This window comes from Encephalitozoon hellem, chromosome VIII (genome assembly GCF_000277815.2).
Source record: "Encephalitozoon hellem ATCC 50504 chromosome VIII, complete sequence".
Lineage (NCBI taxonomy): Eukaryota > Fungi > Microsporidia > Unikaryonidae > Encephalitozoon > Encephalitozoon hellem.
The window spans coordinates 16255-34897 of NC_018475.1; the positions used below are offsets into that span (position 1 = coordinate 16255).

Here is an 18643-nt window from a genome sequence, read left to right on the forward strand (position 1 = left end):
GAATTTTGATATCAAACAACGGTTTTCAAATCCCTAGATAATGAAGATAGAATGGGGAAAGCTGATAATTGAAAGGAGGTTTGGGATGAAGCAGAAAATCAAGCCCCGTGTGCAGAGGGGCTCTGCTACAGAGTATGGGGGAGTAGAGAAGTTATCTGAGGAGCTGGCTATAAGGAATAAGAAGATATCTGGAGGGAAACCGGCGAGAGTCCTGGAGGAGTCTGAAGAGCAGAGTGATGTAGATATTGCTGTGGAGGGGCTTATCCCATCACTTGAGCTTTCAAAGACAATACCTCCCCGTGTTCCATATGACAAGATAGAGAAAGAGCTGTTCAAAGATGTTGAAAGCAAGATTTTTGATTTATGGAAGGGGCGGCAAAGATGCGGAGTGTTCGAGAGAAACATAGAGATATGGAGACAGCTATGGATTACTTGCGAGAGAAGTGATGTCATAATACAAATTGTTGACGCTAGAAATCCAAAATTCTTTCTCAATGACGATATCCGCAAACTTTATCCAGAAAAAGAGCATGTTGTTCTCATTAATAAGGCTGATCTGTCTTCAAATAGAACAGAGATAAAAGAGTACAGGTGTTTTTACTACTCGGCGCTAGAGAAAAACAATCTGTTGAAGTTTATTTTGGAGTATAAAGGAAAAGTAGTTGGATTTGTGGGATATCCAAATGTTGGAAAGAGTAGCACAATCAACTCCATAGTGAGCAGTAAACGTGTCCGGGTCAGCCAAACACCCGGGAAGACCAGGCACATACAGACGATACATATCGACGGAGGGCCACGCTTGCTCGATTGCCCTGGATTGGTTTTTCCAAGACATAACAAGATCGACCTAATACTTCATGGGATTCTGAACGTTGACCAGTTGCTTGATTTGAGCGGGAGCGCCGAATACATTGTAGAGTTCATTGGGATCGGCAAGCTTTGTAAATTCTACTCATTGAAAGGGTTCTATAACGACTCAAGATATTCGAGGAGCACCAACTATATGAACCTGATGTCCATGACTAAGGGATGGGAAGCAAGTAGATGCCTTAAGACGATAGTCAAGGACTTTGTATCTGGAAAAATTCCTTACGACAGGACAGATGAGGACACTCCAAGGGCCATGTTCGATTGGTATGAGAAAGAAATAGCTCCTTGAGGGTTTGCACACAGTGATTATTTTCCCAAACATTAAAACCTTCAAACTTATATATACTTTATTAAGCTCTTAACCTAAAGCTAACAGAAAGGAATCCCGCCTTCGGAAAAGAAAGTCCTCCTTCTCCATCAACTCCACTCAGAAGAAATGCATGTATATAACGTCTGTATTGCATGAAACCTTATATCGTCATTATCGCTGTTAATTAAGTTGAAGAGCACCTCTTTGACCTGATACTTGTTCAGAACTGCATTTATCTCCGGAGATGCTTTAACTAACTGGAATATATCACTACATGCAAGGCACACCCACGAAGGGTTGCTGGACTTCAAGTATTTCTTGAGCACCTTGACTATTTCAACCTTATTCTTCATTAGCATATTCAGATTGGTGCTCCAAAAATCTTCTTTGTGGTGGTACTCGGAATCCTCAAACCTTCCAGAAAACAGCTCGTTGAGATAATTGCGTATGCAAAACTTTTTTGTATTCTGTGTTATTCTGCTGGAAACCTTCTCAAGATCCTGCACCAGCTCTTCGTCGCTGTACCCGCCTTCCAGAAGAACCTCTGTACATTTAGAAATGTCATTCAGCCTTCCTGGTGAGAAGGTATAGCCATTCTCGAGGGCATTCACAATTATTCCGTAGCATACTCTCAGGATCTTTTCTCTTGCCTTTTCTTTCACAATAATAACAACATCATCAATCAAAGTGTCCATCTTTCCAATGCACTCCATGTTGTAAGAAAATATAAGAATAATCATTAGTGTGTTGTACTGAATCTCCTTAACAAACACAGACGTGTGCAGGATCTCCATGAACATTTTGTTTGTCACAAGGACCATCTTCCTTTTCTCGACATCAAACTCCAGACTTGACTTACAGGACAAAAAGTCAATTAGCAAAGACAGGAGATAGTTGCTCTCGTCATACGAAGTGTTGTCCTTCAGCATCTGTTTGAAGAAAGACAGGTACTCTTTCCTATGACTTTTGCTCTGGTAAATCTTGGTCAGCAGCTCTGCACTTCTGTATCTTGAATAGATGTCTGGGCAAAAGAGAAGATCTATCAGGTCGTCTTCGTCCAATAGGTCCGCATGACTAAGAAGAATGGAGGCGCCTACGCTTTCCTTCCCAAGAAGCACCGAAACTTCCTTTCTATCCCCACAGCCTTTTATCTCCTTGAATCTGCTCACACATTTGGACACAACTTCAGGAGGTAATGAGTCTCTTGTTTTAGCTTCTAACTTTTCCAAAAACATTAGGCTCTACTGAGGATTCCATCTTTAATTTCTTAAAAACCTGGTATATTCACAGACTACTTGGCCTGCAGGTCTCCGGAGGTTACACACAGTCTCCATGCCTTTTATATGTCTCTACCGCAATGTCTGCGTCTTGTTCAAAACACCGGGAAAGATAAGCGGTGCTAAGCACTTGGCAATGTGAAGTACAAAAGTGGATCCCTGGATTTTCAGGATGGCAGTCTCGTTCAGGAAGTCAGAGCCTTTGAAGAATGTGACGAACAGGATTGGGAGAAAAGAGGAAAAGCAGGCGTTTCCATTGACAAAGATGGAAGAAGTTATATACAAGCAGCAGAAAATAGCAGAGGCTTCCCAAATAGTTATGGTGGACAAGTATTCTGATGATATTTTTGAATACTTCTCTAAAATCGACAAACCATTCGTATATGTTAATGATGGAGTATCATGGAAAATGAGGAGTCTTCTCGTGGACTGGATTATAGATATCCACGACAAACTTGGACTCTGCCATGACACTCTTTTTCTTGCAATCAATCTCATTGATAGGTTTCTCTCCATGAGATCAATCCCGAGCTCGAAGCTTCAGCTAGTAGGGATTTCTGCGCTAATGATAGCATGCAAGTATGAAGAGGTCGTGTGCCCTGCTCTCCAAACATTTGTTCTGCTAACAGAGAAGACGTTGACCGGAGAAGACGTAAGAAAGGCAGAAAAGTACATGCTACACACCCTCAACTACGACCTACAATATGTGTCGCCGCTCAACTTTCTTAGAAAGTGTTCCAAGGCCAACAATTATGAGATCAACAGTAGAGCAGTTGGAAAGTATCTATTGGAGCTTATGACTCTTTACGAAGAGTTCTTGAAATTTAAGGGATCGGTAAGGGCAGCAGCAGCAATGTACCTCTCAAGAAAGATGACATCCCAGGACCATTGCAAGAACTTGTTCCTCATGTACTCTGGGCATGCAAAAGATGATATAAAGGAATGCTTTAATGCTCTTATTCGTGTCATAAGCGAAAACATTCCGTTTGAAAACATACAGAACAAATACAACACCCCGAAATTCTTGCACGTGTCATCTTTTGTTAAAAAGTATGCCGAGAAAAACTTTAAATAGCTTGATCTTTACCTAATAAAATGCTTTCATTTGCTTTGGATAAACTGTCGTAGACTCATATATAGCTATAATTTGTTCAGGCTAAGGGCCCCAAAGAATGGTAAGTAGACAGGCAACCTATGGATTAACCATGCTTTATTTTTTGGCATTGATTGGAATTGCTGTGGGCAAATCCAACCGAATACTTGAATTGATTGTTCATCTCCCTCTTATATTTTTGAATTTCATACTGATGATGCTTCTAATATCAGCCGGACAACAGCTCTATCAAAAAAACCTCTGAAGATGCCTATGCCACTGCTACCTATTTGCAAATAAACAGAAACCACCACAGATGTTCCTTTTGAAGTTACAAAGCTGAGTTGCTTATAAAGCCAGCCAGCAGCTCAGAATCTATAATTCTAAACCGGACCATCTTTTCAATAACTATTCTGCAGAAAGACTCGTAATCCCCAAATGTCTCAAAGAAAATAGAAAGAAATAGCTTTTGGTCATCCTCGCCGAGTACAAAGTTCTCCTTGTAAATCTCCAGGTACGTAAGGAAGTGGGATATGCTTGGGGATCCAAGAAGGCAGAAGCTCTTAAAAAATGCTTTTCTGTCTTCAAAGTCTGTTTTTTCAAATTCTTCTCTGCTCATTCTCGGAACTTTCTTGGTGTCTTCGCTTTTTCCTTCATTGAGAAACTTCTCCACCTTGCTGGTGCCGGAGATCCTCTTCATGTTTTTTGCTATGTCCTCTGTGATCAGTTGTTTGAATGGGTTTATATCTTCCAGAGTCCTAAGAGGCATGTAGGAGCTGCTGATGTAAACACTGCTGCTTTCCTCGCTTGGATTGTGGTACTGCTCAAAAAGCAATGGTATGAGAATGCCCTTAAACTCCTGCTCGAAGGCTGGAAGCTCCTCCAAAAGGATCTTCAAAAACCCTTGCTTCTTTGCGAACTCTAGAGCCAATGCACATAGATATAGGCTATTTTCCTTTTTCTGGAGCATCCGAATTCCATCCACCAGCGACTTCTGTCTAGAGATGCACCCTAGCTGAGATACACACTCTTGTACAGAGAACCGGAAGCTTCTCATGGCCTGTACCACACAGAATACCTCTTCAAAGCCTTCTTCACCGGCAATCCCAAGAATTCTTTCTGCTTCTTCTCTGCACCCGTTCAAAGAGTCTTGAGAAATTTCGAGGCTCACACACTCAAAAAGAGAGCTAATTGTAGGTGTTTCTTTAGTCCAGAAAAAACTCTCCATTCCCTTAACACCCAGTCTTTTCAAGGTGAAGGATGCTGATATTAGCATCGAGCTATCATTGCTTGTCGATATCTCATCAATCATCTTCGCTATGCCGTTCTTGAAGTCTGCATCGTCTTTTGCCAGGTCAGATATAAAGCTGGCCATAATGGAAGACTTGTGCGGCATCAAGAGCACAACATTTTTTATGTCTTCAATGGCCTTTTCCTTATCTTTAGATAACCTGACTTCTTCTAATATACGCCAATGGTTCGTGCTGTTGATTCTCGCAATCGGGAGCTGCATATAAGGGAAAAATTTTCATGTGCTTTTAATAGCTTGCAGAACTAATGACTTAACTCTATAATGGCCCCTATAGGTCATTGTATCTTCTAGCCTTCCTTTTGCTCGAAACATAAGTAAGGCTATGCATTTGTAATTTTTGTTGTCTTTACCCTGTGATATGGACTCGTCAATAGGAATAAAAGGAAGTAATTTTGCAGTAGTGGCTGCAGACACAAGAGTCTCTAGATCCTTTCTTATCATCAAGGAGAATTATGATAAGTTCCATACAATCAAGGACAAGATTGTAATGTCAATTGTCGGAGACCAGGGAGACGCATTCAGGACCATTTTAAGTGTATCAGAAAGCGCTCAGTATGAGGAAATACAGAACGGGATAGAACTCAGCCCAAGCGTGCTGGCACATATGGTCCAGTCGAAGGTTCATGAGTCTCTCCGGAAGAGACAGCTTGATACATCGACAATAATAGCAGGGAAGGGCCCACAAGGATACGACCTGTGGTCTGTTGACAAATACGGAGCAATATCTTCCGTGCCATTTTGTGCTAGCGGATATGCTGCATACTTTGTATATGGAATCCTCGACAGAGAGTATTCTGAGGACATTACTGTTGATGACGCATTGAGGATTATCCAAAAATGTATTAACCTATTGAAGGAAAGACTTGTAATCGGCTTGGAGGGATTTATGGTAAAAGTAGTTACCGATGAGGGAGTTTTAACCAAAACCTTAGCACCTGAAATAAAAGACTAATGGCTTTTCGTGAAGGCACTTCTTCTAATTTGAACAACGTATCAGGCCAATCAATCTCAATTTAGCAGATATATTCTCCCATTTTCAAACAGAATAAGGTCCTTTTCTGCTAATCCTGTAAGGATAGACTCCACCTCTTTCTCTGTTACACTCATATCCGTCCCAAGATATTTCATGAAATCATCGATCTCCAAGATCCTAGGGTTCTGAGGGTCTGCGCTATAGTCGTAAAGTGCATGGCTCACAAAGCTAACTTTGTCTTCATCAACCATGGTTGCTTCTAGACGCTGCTTCAAGGTTCCCTTCTCATCAACCAGATCAAACTCGTCCTTTTCTTCAGAGGCCACAACTTTGATTCTTTTTCCAGGCTTGATAACTTTTTGGAATAGAGAGTCCTTGATCAAATTCACAGCACATTCTGCATCGTCGTATTCAACCACATCGCTCAGTCTTAGCTTTGCATTCGCAGTGGAAAGACGAATCATCGTCTCCAGCATTCTAGGCGTGATGGAGACAATTTGCTCCTTTCTGTCTTTGGTTTGCCTCAGCAAAGTATACTCCCTTACTATAAGTCTCGCTGCTTCTCTCGAAAGAACAGGTCTCTTTTGTCTGCAATGCTGGATGTATGCTCTGAATAAGTCTTGCTTAATTCCCATTCCCTCCTCTTCATATCCTTGAGCCAGCATGTGCATCCTTAGTACATGCTCAGAAATTAGCTGGTCAGCATCTGCATTGGATTTATCAAGAGTCACAAATATCAAATCAAATCGAGTCAGTAAGCTTTCGGGTAGCCTTACATTGTCCTGGGGAGGCCTTGACTCTCTATACTGCCCCCACACTGGATTGGCTGCCGCTAGAACAGAACATCTAGCATTCAGCGTAGTGTGAATCCCTGCCTTTGCTATCGTCACTGTCTGCTGCTCCATCACTTCATGAATGGCAACCCTATCTCCATCGCTCATCTTGTCAAACTCGTCAATACATACAACTCCCCTGTCCGCTAGTACCATCGCCCCAGCCTCTAGTCTCTTCTCTCCTGTATCTTTGTCTAAAACCACCGCAGCAGTCAAACCAACCCCGCTAGACCCCTTTCCAGTAGTTGCAACAGACAGCTGTGCTGCATTGAGAACATACCTGAGTAGCTGACTCTTTGCAGTCGATGGATCTCCAACAAGCAAGATATTAATGTCTCCGCGGATTTTACTTCCGTTCTTCATTATCACTTCATTTCCCCCAACCAAAAGCAAAGCTATAGACTTCTTGATAATATCGTGTCCAAATATGCTGGGTGCAATCGAATGGTGAATGTTCTTCATCCCCGATAACTTCTCAAACTCAATTTCTGGCACAACATCTCTTTCCTCTTCCTCTTTAGTCTTTTCTATGTTGTTTGCAATCACCACAGTCTTGAACCGGGAGGGAAACTGCTGCCCTCCATAGCAGAGACTCTTGTATATTCCATAGATCTTTGCCCTGTCCCCAGGTTTGAGTTTGTCAACCAAATCAAACGTCAATATAACCTCCACAGACCTTGGGAGCTGCCCTGGCGGTGCCTTCTCTGGCATCTCCTGTAAGACAACGGTCTGGTAGTCAAAATATTCTGAAAGCCCAAACTCAGTCACTAAAAGAGTTCCATCCACATCCCTTGTCGGATATACCGTATTGGTAACAGGAAGCTTCGTCACCATGGTAGAATCTCTATATTCCTTCGAATAGAATACATTCTTTGATGGATTATAATGAACACTCTTCATAACCTTAGGCCTGCATATCGAGCAGGACGTTACTATCCCTTCAATACAAACCATCTTTCCTATATAGATACTTGATAGAGTCCTGGGATTGAGAGTGTATTCTCCAAAAGAACCTTTGATGCCAAGGAATATCTTTCTTCCCCCAATGCCACTCAGCTCGTCCTCAGCAAATGGAACCAAGGTTGTAGGCTCTTCCATGATCCCTTTTGCAAGCGCCTTATCAAACGCACGCATATCATTTATGTTCAAAATAATCCTTTGGTGGTCCTCATATGGAAGCTTTGCAATAACTTCCGCAATGTCTCTATCTTGAGGTGTACGATAAGACTCTATGAAGCTTTTGAATGACTCGATGAATTCAGACTCCATTTCCTCCTAGGGTTCAAAAATTTCTGCTACATCAAGTCATGATATGAATCAGTGCTCTGCACAAAGCCCAGAAGTGGCTTTAAATCAATAGAATATCGTTTATTTTAGTTTATAATGGTGAAATCGTTATATGACATGAAGTTGGAGAAAAATATGTAAAGATATCTGAACCATACCATTTGAGACTTATGGAAAAGCATCATTTTGATAGGCACGGCATACATTCCAAAGGATACTGTGCTTGAAACTCTGGAAAACCCCATGTCGAACACGTACTTGCGAAACAATCCCTTAGATTTCAGCAATGCTCCCTTTGTACCACTATGTATTTTTAGAAACAGCCTTGCTCCCTTGTAGCAGGAGATGTGGTTTTTGTGCCCAGACACACCCTTCCCATCAAAGGTCATCAAAACATCAAATGGCTTTAACATATAAACCAACAGAAGTTTTGCGCAAACTTCTTTCGGGTCCCAATCTTTCCCGTCAGAAAAGGAGTCTGTTATGATCACATTTGCCCTAACATATGTTCCCACTCTTCTGAGCTCTTCTTCTCTTTCCTTTCCCTTTCCTTCTATATCTCCGTTCGACAAACAGAAAATGTCAATTCTTCCTTTTAGGTTTAACAGGGATGGCGAAAAGAACATGGACTCATCGTCGGGATGTGCAATGAGTAATAGGTATCTCCCAGGAATCAATGATGATCTTCTCAATCTTCTTACATTCCTTAGTATAGCAATCACCGAGATAGCTAAGAAAAGTGTTCTGAGCCTCGGGAATTTCTTAAACATCCTGGGGTGACGTAAAGAACTTGATATTGAAGTATACTCTTCCAAACACTTTTCTTTACACTTTAGCTCGATAATTAATCTTAAAGTGCTCTACACCACTGTGGAATCTCTCCAAGGTCCTCAGACATCACCTCGCTTATTTCTCCGTTATCAAATCCTATAAAAGTAATCCCACCATCACATGCAAAGCAATTCATTTCTGCACTTCCAGTATATTCTCCAACAACGCCAGACCTGTTGCAGTACTTCAGTCCACACTTATCCATGCTAACCAGTATTTTTCTGCTGAATGTAACCCTCTTGATCTTATCACCATGCCTGATCGTAAGTAATGGCTTTCTGGCCCTCAAGTCATGGAAATAAACAATTCCCTCACTTGTCCCAACACCAAAGTCTATTCCGTTGTCAGAAAAATCTATACTTGATGGAGACTCGTTGTACTCAACAGACTTCACTATCTCTTTACATCTTTGATCAATGAATTGCACCGCATTACCCCCGCCAATCCCAATCAGCCCGTTACATTCGTTCATTCTGACTGACCACACCTCGTCCATCGCCACAGCATAGCTTCTTAGAAACCTTCCCTGGTCTAAATTAAATCTGTAAATATTTGATCCTTTTCCTCCGCTCATCACCTCGGCTCGGAATTTGTTAAGGCAGGCATCAAAGCATAGCGTGGGTGTCTTGACCCCTTCATGATATCCATATTTGGCATGGAACTCCATAGTTCTATCATTCCGCAGAATGCAGATCTTTGAGGAATCCTCCGTAAGAGACAACACTTTCACCGGGTCAGATTCCAAGTGTCTTTCCACCTTCAGGGCAAGATTCTCTAGGTCATAGATCTTCACAGAAGGTTTATACACACCCACAGACACGAGATATCTTCCGTTTTCAGACATCACCAGATCGATCGACGATGCAGTATATCCAAGATCCTTTATCATATTCATCTTTTCGAACTTCATTGTAATCTCCAACGGGCTAACATTTTCTTGTTTTTAATTAGAGTAAGAATAAAAGGCCCCTGATGGATAGTGAAGATGCTCATTCAGCAAGTGAATACTCACTAGAGGAAAATAACATGGAGGTCATTGATGTATCCAGCACCGAGGTAAAGATCAAAAACTCCCAAAGGAAAACACTTCCCAGAATGACAAAGTACGAGAAGGCACATGTGATCGGTGTCCGTGCATCCCAGTTAAGTGCGGGGGCCCCTCCGTTTGTAGATATAGGGAACGAGAGCAATCCACTCAGCATTGCCAATATGGAGCTGAACGAAAAGAAAATCCCATTCATTATTCGCAGAAGACTTCCAGACAATAGCTTTGAAGACTGGGCAATTGATGAGCTAATGATACCTGGGGTAGACTTTCAGTAATAGAGCCCCTATTATTTTCGTCCAAAAGTAAAAATAAATGAAGTAAACATTTTTAATCATGGCAACTCTTTCAATCCTACTAGCAAACAAGGTATAACTTGCCGGGGCCTTCTTGATTACTCTGGATCGACAAATGGCTTTATCTGAGACATATACACACATGCCCACGCAATATATCCGAATGCCAAGGCACCTATTAATCCTATTCTTATCTCGTCCTTGTTTCTTATGGACTTTCCTCTTGTTAGTATCACTATAGCAATGGATACCACAAGTATGAAAGCAATGGAGCACAAAAGAACAGAAGCGCTTGTCATCTATTGCCAAGGGCTAGTTTTGAAATAATAAATGCTTTGCTTGGATCATATATTAATCTATGCATGACAAGGTTTCTTGGCTGTTTGTTTCTGTGTTTCTGGAACAAAAGGATTTGAATCAGGTTGACCACATCGTGTGCAGAATGCTCTGCCCAGACATTTAGAAATTCCAAGATTATGCGCCCAGAGAATGGATTACGGTGTCTGGCACTGTTCCTAGGACTTTCCCGAAGAACATAAAGCTTTGGATTGACTCCCCTTCAATGGGAATTAAAAAGAAACGGCAGAGCAAAAGATTGACCACAAGGAAGAGGGAGAGCATGCTGAAGAGAGCAAGAATCAATGAGAGAAAGAAAAGGAGGTTGAATAGGAAGATGCAGAAGAAGATGGAAAAGGTTCCTCCATCTGTTCTAAGAACGGATGAGGAAAACATGCAGTATGCGGAGATAAAAAGAATGGCAAAACTTCGAAAGATTGAGTATGATGAGGCCTTGAAGAATTCTGAAAGAAGAGAGAGCTACTTGGAAGAGATGATGAGCATGGTATCTAAAAGTGATGTAGTGTTCGAGGTTATTGACGCTCGGGACCCCGATTCCAGTAGAAATAGCGAGGCAGAAAAGATTGTCTCTGATCATGGAAAGAAGCTTGTTATGGTTTTAAATTATACTCAGTATGTCCCTAGAGGTGTGGTTAATGAATGGAAGGACTATTTGAAAAAAGATGGGAAGATATGTGTTGAGCTAATGGAAGGAGAGATAGAATGGATTGGAAAAGAAACGAGGATAGGGATATTTGGGAACCCTAGGTCTGGGAAGAACTCTGTTCTCCAAAGAATTACCAAGGCACTGGGAGAAAAACCAAGATTTACAATAGTTTCTGTTCCGCCAAGCAAGATCACATTATCAAATGTCCTTAGAGGATGTCATGAGCTCGTCGGGATGCCGTTCAGAAGCTACATCGATGTGGTTGTTGAAAGAATTGATAGGAGCGAAATCTCTCTCCGGCATGGAATACCCGAATTTAGCAGCACTGAAGAGCTTCTGGAAAGCATTTGCGACGAGAATGGGATTGATGGAAGTAGCAAGTGTGTGCGGCACATGAAGGCCTGTGAAAGGTTTCTAGAAGATTTTTCCCAGCATAAAATCCTTTTCTGGAGAGGCGTCAATGATGGTGAAAATGACCTGTCGTTTGCCTTTCCTTCATAAATCCAATGAATAAACATTTAGGAGATGGATAAGATGTCTTTGTTGGTGTGTTTAAGCCTCTACTTCGGATGTTGTTATGTTAAGATAATTAAGGCCCTAATGATAATCGGATTGTTTGTTGCAAATAGCCTGACAGGACAGATGGTATCCCGAATGACGAGAACAATGGCTGTGTCGAAGATAGAGCATTTCATACTTGACTTTATAAGTTCTGGCGTATCTGCAAATGGGGTTTTAGCCAAGGGCTTTTACAAGTATGTTTACAATGTTGCTGACTCGACTTACTATGTTGTGATCACAAGCATGGGATTCAACAGTGCAAAAGCCCAATGGATTCTGGACATTCTGCAGAAAAACACCAACGGAGACATAGTGGATGCTCTGGTGACTATGGATAACATTCTTTATGGGCAAACGACATTTGATGCCAACATTGCGTTGATAAAGAGCATGGACAGTCAGGAAGAAAAGATTCATGATCTGATGATGAAGAACAAGAGCAAGGAGCTTATCCAGAAGCAAAAGGAGTTCCAAAGAAGGCCTATTGGAGACATTGACCGAGAACTTGAGAGAGTCAAAAACCTTGAGATGGAAATAAGGAATGAGAGTATACAACAACTCAAGAGCATTGTGAAGACGGGAGGCAATCCTGTTAAGGAAAAAAGGAGGGAGCTAGAGATATCGATGAGTCCGGTGTTTATTCTGTTCAAGGAGAGGCTTAGAATGGTGATTGATAAAGAGAATAACATTAAGAGCGGAGAGGTTCAAGGAGACATGAGCATCACCATAAACGAGGAGGAGTACAAGGACATAGAGATCAAGCTTGGAGGCGTGGAGAGGGATATGAAGTTCAGTCCTAATCTCGATAAGTCTGTTACCAATGAGGGGATACTCAAATGTGAAAAAGGGTTTCCTATTAGGAAGAATGTGGCTCTTGTAAAGTGGAAGGGATCTGGGATCCAGGACCCACCCATCACGTTTACATTTTGGCCTAGTGAGACTAGTCTCAATGTATATCAGATAATGTTTGAATACACGGCAGAGTGCAATATGAGGGACTTGAGTGTCTTCTTTTCTAAGGCCAGCATTTCGAACATCACGATTAATGGAGAGGCGAAGGAAAGAGACTCTCACATAGAATGGAATATTGGGGATGTCGACAAGGGCACATCGGACACGCTGGAGTTTAGCTGTACATGCACAGATCCCTCAGAGATCTTTCCTTTGGAGATATATTTTACTTCTGATTTTGTTCTTACAAAGCTATTTGTAGAGAATGTAACGAGGTGTGGCGAAGAGGTTGATGAATTAGAGATCAAGAAAGTTTTTGAGGTTGATAAGTTCACTGTAGTTGATGAATAAAGCTATACTTTTATTTCCAGGATTATGGTGGTACATTTCCTGAAAAAAATTTACCCTCTATGTCAAAGCCTATTGTTACTGAGAATGTGGAGAAAGAGGATGTTGAGAACCTCAAGAAGAAGAGGACCTTCCGAAAATACACATACAGGGGAGTTCCTATGGAGGAGCTTGAAAGAATGCCTTTCAGTGAGGTTGCAAAGCTCTTTCCATCGAAACTTCGTAGAAAGGTTAGGAGAGGGCTTTCTTCACGCGAGGTGCAGCTGATCAAGGATTGTATTGCAGCAAAGGCAGCTTGCAACACCAATACCGAAAAGCCTGAGATGGTACGTACTCAAGCAAGATCGGCCATCATATGGCCGGCGATGATTGGTGCACTGGTTGGAGTTCATGTTGGAAACGGATACCTGCCTGTTGAGATAAAGCCGGAGATGGTTGGGTTTAAGTTATCTGAGTTTGCGCCGACCAGAGTCATTCCAAAGCATGGCAGGCCCGGTATAGGAGCAAGTTCTTCTTCAAAGTTTGTTCCGTTGAAATAAACCAACTTTCTTTATTTTGTATTGTGTGTAACGCCTGAATTTGAATATATCGAATGGGAAAGCCATCCCCATGAGTAAGAAGGCTATTGATGATGCCGATGAATCGGGATTTTCGTATGAATATACTTCATCTGATTCTCTAGAAACTATTTCCGAGGAAATTGAGGAGTACGAGAGGGAGTATTTTGGAGATGTTTCTGAAGAAGAAAGCTCTGTATCTGAGGAGAAAGCGGCTTGGGAAGACAGCGATGACGACGAGAAGATACGTGAGGACTACAGGAAAACTGCAACGTGGCTTGACGGAAAGCAGCCCAAGAAGCAGGTTGAAGTGCGCAGAAAAAGAATGAAGTTTGAATATGAGAAGTATTTATTTCTTTCGAAGTGCAGAATCAAGCTGGCCAAGGCCCGCGGGGAGTATCTAGTTGTTGTTGATACTTATAGCAATATCTACATACTTAAGAACTTCAAAGTGCACAAAACACTTTGGATTGAGATGTTTGGGATTTCTGACTTTGTATACATAGGGGATGTAATCCTGTTCTCTTCGTGCAAGCAAAGCAACTTGAAAGAGGTTACCTTCGACGGAGAAGTTCGGAACATAAGCATAAGGACCATTGAAGGAATAAGAAAGATGGTCAGTACTGGAGACTCCATATATGTGGCTGGAGAGCAGCTAATTCTTTTAAACGATTCCTACGAGGTAGTTGAAACGATTGAGGGAAAGTTTATGGACATTGCTGTATCTAAAGGATTTGTGTACGCCATGAGCTTTAATGGGGAGGTTATTATACTGACGTCCGACCTTCAGATTCTAAAGAAAGTAAGCCCCGAGGACAAGTTTAGTTTCCGATCAATACACTTCTTTGCAGGTAGAGTCTTTATTGGGACGGAAATGGGGATAAAGATATTTGACGAAGACATGAGACCTATCAAGGAGATCATGAATCTTAAGAATGAGGCTACAGGGTTTACAGCACACGGAGACTACGTTGTGTATGGATCGAACTACACCAACTCTTTGAAGATAATCCTCCCTGACATGAAATGCTACAATAAGTTTCCGTTCAATACCATCAGTATCTCTCCGATTAAGGCTTTAGAATCTGATGGGAAGAACATCATCATCTGCTCGGGGAGAACCATCAATGTCCTAAGAATAAAACTAGAATGAAGTTGCTTTTTTCTGCTGATGCACACTGTTTATACATGTCTATTGGATGATGGAAGCGTATTTGTAGAAATCTATGAAAATTTTTCATCCCCAGATGAAGAACTTGAGGAAGCAGAAGACAACGAGCAGGAGAAAGCAAAGAAAGGCACACTTTGCCTGTAACAATGGAGAGAAGAGGATAAGATCGTCGGCCCGCCTCTCAAAGGAGCTGAGGGAAAAGTATGGCTTCAGGACATTCCCATTGAGGACTGGAGATACTGTGGTTGTGAAGGGAGGTAAGTTTGATGGAAAGGAAGGCACCATCAGCAAGATTAATTATAAGGACTATAAGGTGTATGTTGAGGGATGCTTTGTGACCAAAAATAATGGGACAAATGCGCTAGTGCCTATTTATCCCTCCAGACTGACCATCACCAGCTTTTTCCTTGAAAATGGTAGGGAGCAGCAGTTGGAAAGAAAGAAGAGGGCTAGAGAAAGTAACATGGAAATTCTTAGAAATAAGCAAAAGGTTGCTGCTTAATTAAACCGTCTTGAACATCCTATTCATCCAAGGTACTCATAAGTCCTACGTTTAAAGACAAAGATCCTGGGCATCTATGGGGCAATTTATTTATTTATCTGCTCTGGATTTTAATACCATACCCCTTACTTTCTTAATTTTACTTCTTACATCTTCCGGGAAGAAGCATAAATCGTCCTCGGAGATTGTGCATATTCTTTCTAGAACCTGCAGCTTCTGCTTGTTAAGATCAAAGGATTCTTTCAAGATCTCATCTACAGCGCCTGGATCCACCAGCTTAAGCTTGAGTGCAGCATGGATGATTGCGTAGACAAGACTCGAATTCTTATTCAAAAGCTCCCTTAGATATGATGGTTGGTCCAAGGCTAGCTTTCTCAAATAAAAGAGGACCTCCTTTAGATTGTCTTTGTCCATTGCATCCAGTACATTGATAAGATTATCTATTTCTGGAACTTGGCTATCGGGCTCTTTAGACTTTGCAGGCATGTCATTTTCGGCATAATTTATCTTTACTGGCCTTCCATTGAACGATATCTTCAGATTCTGCAGTGCTTTTTCCACAATCAGCGGGGATTCATACTCACAGAATCCAAACCCCCTAGACTTTCCTGTCGTCTTGTCATAGACCATTCGGAAGCTAACAACTCTCCCCACAGCCCCAAGTTCCTCTATTATGCGTTCTTCCGGAACCTCGAAGTCTATGTTCCCAACAAAGATGCTGCATCCGCTCTTCATGGGCTTATCAAAAATGGTTTATAAAAACACCTTGTATCTGGTCTAAAAAGGAAAGCAGATTTCCAGCAAATGAATTTAATAATCATGGCGAAGCTTTCAGCCTAGCCTCCCTCACAATCTCTGAATACTCTTCATCACTTGGGGACATGGTCTTCCAATCAATTTTCAACCTCTCACTCTCTGAAACAAATGGAATCAGATGAAAGTGTACATGGAAAACACCTTGGTGGTTCCCATTGTTTTGAAGAATATTGTACCTTGTGAGGCCGAACTTTTGGACAAGATGATTGATTATGCCGAGTATGTCGGAAAGCTCCTCAGGCTTATACTCGTGGAAATAGGCATGATGCACCTTTGGTATAACCAGGAAATGTCCTTTTGATAGAGGATACCTGTCCATTAGCACAAAGGTTTTGTCTGTCTCGTAAATGACATTGGCACCTTTCTGGTACAGCATGCAGAATATGCATTTCTCCATTTAGGGCGTATTCTTCTCTGGTAAAATTACCGACATATTTTCCGGGTGGAGACACCCAAGATGCCAAGAAGTGAGTACATGGAATATTACAAAAGGGTTCTGGCAATGGAACCCGATGATTTTGAAGAGTTCGATAAGTCAGTTGGGAAGGACCTTGCATATGCATTTAGAGTCACGAATACGCCTTTGGCCAACATGATTAAGAGTAGGATAGAGCAGTATCCATTTGTTCGGAGGATAAAATGCTTGGAGAATGTATACGAATTCCATAAGAAAAAGGAGAAAGATGACGAGTACAGAATGTTTACAAGCTTTCTTATCAATCAGACCAGTGTTGGGTTGATTCAGAGGCAGGAGATTGTCAGTATGATTCCTGTTTTGCTCATGGATCTGAAGGAAGATTCCAAGGTCATTGACATGTGTGCAGCACCTGGATCAAAAACCAAGCAAATCCTCGAGGTTGTTACAAAGGGGCTTGTGATAGCTAATGACGCCAATGGAAAAAGAATAAAGGTGCTTGTGAGTGAAACAGCCAAGAAGCCGAACGGTTCATTAATAGTTACTAAGCATGATGCAACTGCATTCCCAAAGGTATACGAAGGAGGAGGCCTGATCAGATTTGATCGTGTGTTCTGCGACGTAGTATGCTCGAGCGATGGAACTGTAAGAAAAAGCCCTGGCCTTCTTGATGGATGGAAAGTTTCCAGAAGCACGAGCCTGTTTGACACGCAGCTCAAGATTCTGAGAAGAGGATGCAGTCTTGCTGCAAAAGGAGGGCTGGTGTCCTATTCTACGTGCTCTTTGAATCCCATAGAGAATGAGTGTGTGGTTCAAAAGGTCCTGCTTGAGGGAGAGTTTGAGCTAGTTGACTTTAGAGGTGATCCAAGGCTCTCTCTCTTTCCTGCTTATGGAGATGGGACGAAGATTGTCTTCAGAGAAGGATTGAAGAAGTGGGAAACAAGCGATAAGATATTCAAGAATCCAAACTACAGGCCTTCAGATGTAGACTTGGGATTGGAGAAATGCATCAGATTTTATCCGCATGACCAAGACACAGGCGGGTTTTTCGTTGCAATTCTCAGGAAAAAAGACGGCATTGAAAAGGCGATGGCGAAGAGAGAGGCGCCAGACCCTTCCTTCAAACGCTTTATCTTCTTTCCAAGTAACGTTAGAGATGATATGTTCAAGACTTATTCGATGTGCATGGATGGTGAACTATATAAAAAAACAGAAAGGAGCCGCACCATAAGCTTTGTGACTGGGGTTGCAGCAAGAGTGCTTAGTGAAAATCCGGGGCTTAATGTGATAAGTGCGGGCTACAGAATTCTAGAGAAGTCTGGCCTGGCCAATGCGGAATTTTATTTAAAAAATCTCTTCCATGCTGGAGGCGGATTTGAATGCAATCTTGTGATCTCATTAGACCAGTTCAAGCTTCTACTAAACGAAACGTTTGTTGACAACACCCTGCTGGGGTTTGAGCACATAGGACTGGCTATCTGCAAGATAGAAGAAATGGGAATCACGCTATGTGGATACGGAAGCCATACCTCATTTACTCTTTTTATGAATAACAACCTGAGAAAGGCATTAAAAGACCTGATTCTATGAATAAGAGATATTAAGTACAGCATTTCCAAATCCATTTATTCTTCACGCTTTTGGTTACTGAGACAAATTTATTTTCCACGGGACTTGGCTTGACTCTTAGACAGAGCATTGTGGACCTCTCTGATGGCCAACTTCCTCAGCTCGCCCTTGAGCAAGATCTCGAAAGCACTTATGATGTCGTCGGACCCCACTGTTTGCTTCCCAACCTTCCTTGCCAACTCACCTGCAAGTTCAGCAACAGAATCAACAAAATCGAATGAGATTCCGCAAAGAACCTGGATTGAATTGCTTGTCAGCATGATATTGTTGTCCGGGCTGACCTCACGGGAAATGCGCTTGACTGCAGACTTGAACATACCACCAACACACATGGACGATGACTTTTTTTTGGCCTTCTTCTTATCGGCGCTATCCAGTGCAACAGCTGGAGCTTTGCCTGCACCATGTTTTGAGAGTTTTTCCATTTCAAGGGGGATGTTTTTCTTTATTTATCCTTTTTGGCGGGGAATTGAATGATTTGGAGGGAAGCGACAGCACCTAAAGGAGAGGAGGTGGCAAATACTTTGTTTACTACCCAAGGCCATAGAAAATTCCTGGGGAAA

The 18643-nt window shown here is 41.9% G+C and overlaps 20 protein-coding genes across 20 annotated transcripts; 11 read left to right on the forward strand and 9 right to left on the reverse strand.

The window, feature by feature from the left end:
* Window positions 1–40: 40 nt before the first annotated feature.
* On the forward strand, window positions 41–1159 carry EHEL_080160 (GTP-binding protein; the record flags this gene model as incomplete). Its single annotated transcript, XM_003887653.1, has 1 exon — window positions 41–1159. One exon carries the CDS (start codon window positions 41–43, stop codon window positions 1157–1159), a length of 1119 nt encoding a protein of 372 aa, XP_003887702.1.
* A 128-nt stretch (window positions 1160–1287) lies between these two features.
* EHEL_080170 (vacuolar H+-ATPase V1 sector subunit H) lies at window positions 1288–2415 on the reverse strand (the record flags this gene model as incomplete). Its single annotated transcript, XM_003887654.1, has 1 exon — window positions 1288–2415. One exon carries the CDS (start codon window positions 2413–2415, stop codon window positions 1288–1290), a length of 1128 nt encoding a protein of 375 aa, XP_003887703.1.
* A 214-nt stretch (window positions 2416–2629) lies between these two features.
* On the forward strand, window positions 2630–3532 carry EHEL_080180 (cyclin; the record flags this gene model as incomplete). Its single annotated transcript, XM_003887655.1, has 1 exon — window positions 2630–3532. One exon carries the CDS (start codon window positions 2630–2632, stop codon window positions 3530–3532), a length of 903 nt encoding a protein of 300 aa, XP_003887704.1.
* A 97-nt stretch (window positions 3533–3629) lies between these two features.
* EHEL_080185 (uncharacterized protein) lies at window positions 3630–3815 on the forward strand (the record flags this gene model as incomplete). The annotated part of the gene is made up of 1 exon (XM_059743531.1): window positions 3630–3815. One exon carries the CDS (start codon window positions 3630–3632, stop codon window positions 3813–3815), a length of 186 nt encoding a protein of 61 aa, XP_059599514.1.
* Window positions 3816–3881: 66 nt separating this feature from the next.
* On the reverse strand, window positions 3882–5063 carry EHEL_080190 (uncharacterized protein; the record flags this gene model as incomplete). Its single annotated transcript, XM_003887656.1, has 1 exon — window positions 3882–5063. One exon carries the CDS (start codon window positions 5061–5063, stop codon window positions 3882–3884), a length of 1182 nt encoding a protein of 393 aa, XP_003887705.1.
* A 157-nt stretch (window positions 5064–5220) lies between these two features.
* EHEL_080200 (proteasome subunit beta type-2) lies at window positions 5221–5814 on the forward strand (the record flags this gene model as incomplete). Its single annotated transcript, XM_003887657.1, has 1 exon — window positions 5221–5814. The coding sequence occupies one exon, from the start codon at window positions 5221–5223 to the stop codon at window positions 5812–5814; it is 594 nt and encodes a 197-aa protein (XP_003887706.1).
* Window positions 5815–5870: 56 nt separating this feature from the next.
* EHEL_080210 (minichromosome maintenance protein) lies at window positions 5871–7937 on the reverse strand (the record flags this gene model as incomplete). The annotated part of the gene is made up of 1 exon (XM_003887658.1): window positions 5871–7937. One exon carries the CDS (start codon window positions 7935–7937, stop codon window positions 5871–5873), a length of 2067 nt encoding a protein of 688 aa, XP_003887707.1.
* A 104-nt stretch (window positions 7938–8041) lies between these two features.
* Window positions 8042–8725, reverse strand: EHEL_080220 (uncharacterized protein; the record flags this gene model as incomplete). Its single annotated transcript, XM_003887659.1, has 1 exon — window positions 8042–8725. One exon carries the CDS (start codon window positions 8723–8725, stop codon window positions 8042–8044), a length of 684 nt encoding a protein of 227 aa, XP_003887708.1.
* An 80-nt stretch (window positions 8726–8805) lies between these two features.
* Window positions 8806–9696, reverse strand: EHEL_080230 (uncharacterized protein; the record flags this gene model as incomplete). Its single annotated transcript, XM_003887660.1, has 1 exon — window positions 8806–9696. One exon carries the CDS (start codon window positions 9694–9696, stop codon window positions 8806–8808), a length of 891 nt encoding a protein of 296 aa, XP_003887709.1.
* Window positions 9697–9758: 62 nt separating this feature from the next.
* On the forward strand, window positions 9759–10109 carry EHEL_080240 (DNA-directed RNA polymerase; the record flags this gene model as incomplete). The annotated part of the gene is made up of 1 exon (XM_003887661.1): window positions 9759–10109. The coding sequence occupies one exon, from the start codon at window positions 9759–9761 to the stop codon at window positions 10107–10109; it is 351 nt and encodes a 116-aa protein (XP_003887710.1).
* Window positions 10110–10225: 116 nt separating this feature from the next.
* Window positions 10226–10426, reverse strand: EHEL_080245 (ATP synthase subunit H-like protein; the record flags this gene model as incomplete). The annotated part of the gene is made up of 1 exon (XM_059743532.1): window positions 10226–10426. One exon carries the CDS (start codon window positions 10424–10426, stop codon window positions 10226–10228), a length of 201 nt encoding a protein of 66 aa, XP_059599515.1.
* Window positions 10427–10689: 263 nt separating this feature from the next.
* Window positions 10690–11631, forward strand: EHEL_080250 (putative GTPase; the record flags this gene model as incomplete). Its single annotated transcript, XM_003887662.1, has 1 exon — window positions 10690–11631. One exon carries the CDS (start codon window positions 10690–10692, stop codon window positions 11629–11631), a length of 942 nt encoding a protein of 313 aa, XP_003887711.1.
* A 99-nt stretch (window positions 11632–11730) lies between these two features.
* On the forward strand, window positions 11731–12993 carry EHEL_080260 (uncharacterized protein; the record flags this gene model as incomplete). The annotated part of the gene is made up of 1 exon (XM_003887663.1): window positions 11731–12993. One exon carries the CDS (start codon window positions 11731–11733, stop codon window positions 12991–12993), a length of 1263 nt encoding a protein of 420 aa, XP_003887712.1.
* Window positions 12994–13052: 59 nt separating this feature from the next.
* Window positions 13053–13529, forward strand: EHEL_080270 (40S ribosomal protein S15; the record flags this gene model as incomplete). The annotated part of the gene is made up of 1 exon (XM_003887664.1): window positions 13053–13529. One exon carries the CDS (start codon window positions 13053–13055, stop codon window positions 13527–13529), a length of 477 nt encoding a protein of 158 aa, XP_003887713.1.
* A 70-nt stretch (window positions 13530–13599) lies between these two features.
* EHEL_080280 (uncharacterized protein) lies at window positions 13600–14700 on the forward strand (the record flags this gene model as incomplete). The annotated part of the gene is made up of 1 exon (XM_003887665.1): window positions 13600–14700. The coding sequence occupies one exon, from the start codon at window positions 13600–13602 to the stop codon at window positions 14698–14700; it is 1101 nt and encodes a 366-aa protein (XP_003887714.1).
* A 94-nt stretch (window positions 14701–14794) lies between these two features.
* Window positions 14795–15220, forward strand: EHEL_080290 (60S ribosomal protein L26; the record flags this gene model as incomplete). The annotated part of the gene is made up of 1 exon (XM_003887666.1): window positions 14795–15220. One exon carries the CDS (start codon window positions 14795–14797, stop codon window positions 15218–15220), a length of 426 nt encoding a protein of 141 aa, XP_003887715.1.
* A 90-nt stretch (window positions 15221–15310) lies between these two features.
* Window positions 15311–15955, reverse strand: EHEL_080300 (RNA binding protein; the record flags this gene model as incomplete). The annotated part of the gene is made up of 1 exon (XM_003887667.1): window positions 15311–15955. One exon carries the CDS (start codon window positions 15953–15955, stop codon window positions 15311–15313), a length of 645 nt encoding a protein of 214 aa, XP_003887716.1.
* An 82-nt stretch (window positions 15956–16037) lies between these two features.
* EHEL_080310 (histidine triad nucleotide-binding protein) lies at window positions 16038–16433 on the reverse strand (the record flags this gene model as incomplete). The annotated part of the gene is made up of 1 exon (XM_003887668.1): window positions 16038–16433. The coding sequence occupies one exon, from the start codon at window positions 16431–16433 to the stop codon at window positions 16038–16040; it is 396 nt and encodes a 131-aa protein (XP_003887717.1).
* A 60-nt stretch (window positions 16434–16493) lies between these two features.
* EHEL_080320 (tRNA/rRNA cytosine-C5-methylase) lies at window positions 16494–18041 on the forward strand (the record flags this gene model as incomplete). The annotated part of the gene is made up of 1 exon (XM_003887669.1): window positions 16494–18041. One exon carries the CDS (start codon window positions 16494–16496, stop codon window positions 18039–18041), a length of 1548 nt encoding a protein of 515 aa, XP_003887718.1.
* A 68-nt stretch (window positions 18042–18109) lies between these two features.
* On the reverse strand, window positions 18110–18505 carry EHEL_080330 (histone H2B-like protein; the record flags this gene model as incomplete). Its single annotated transcript, XM_003887670.1, has 1 exon — window positions 18110–18505. One exon carries the CDS (start codon window positions 18503–18505, stop codon window positions 18110–18112), a length of 396 nt encoding a protein of 131 aa, XP_003887719.1.
* Between the last annotated feature and the right edge of the window lie 138 nt (window positions 18506–18643).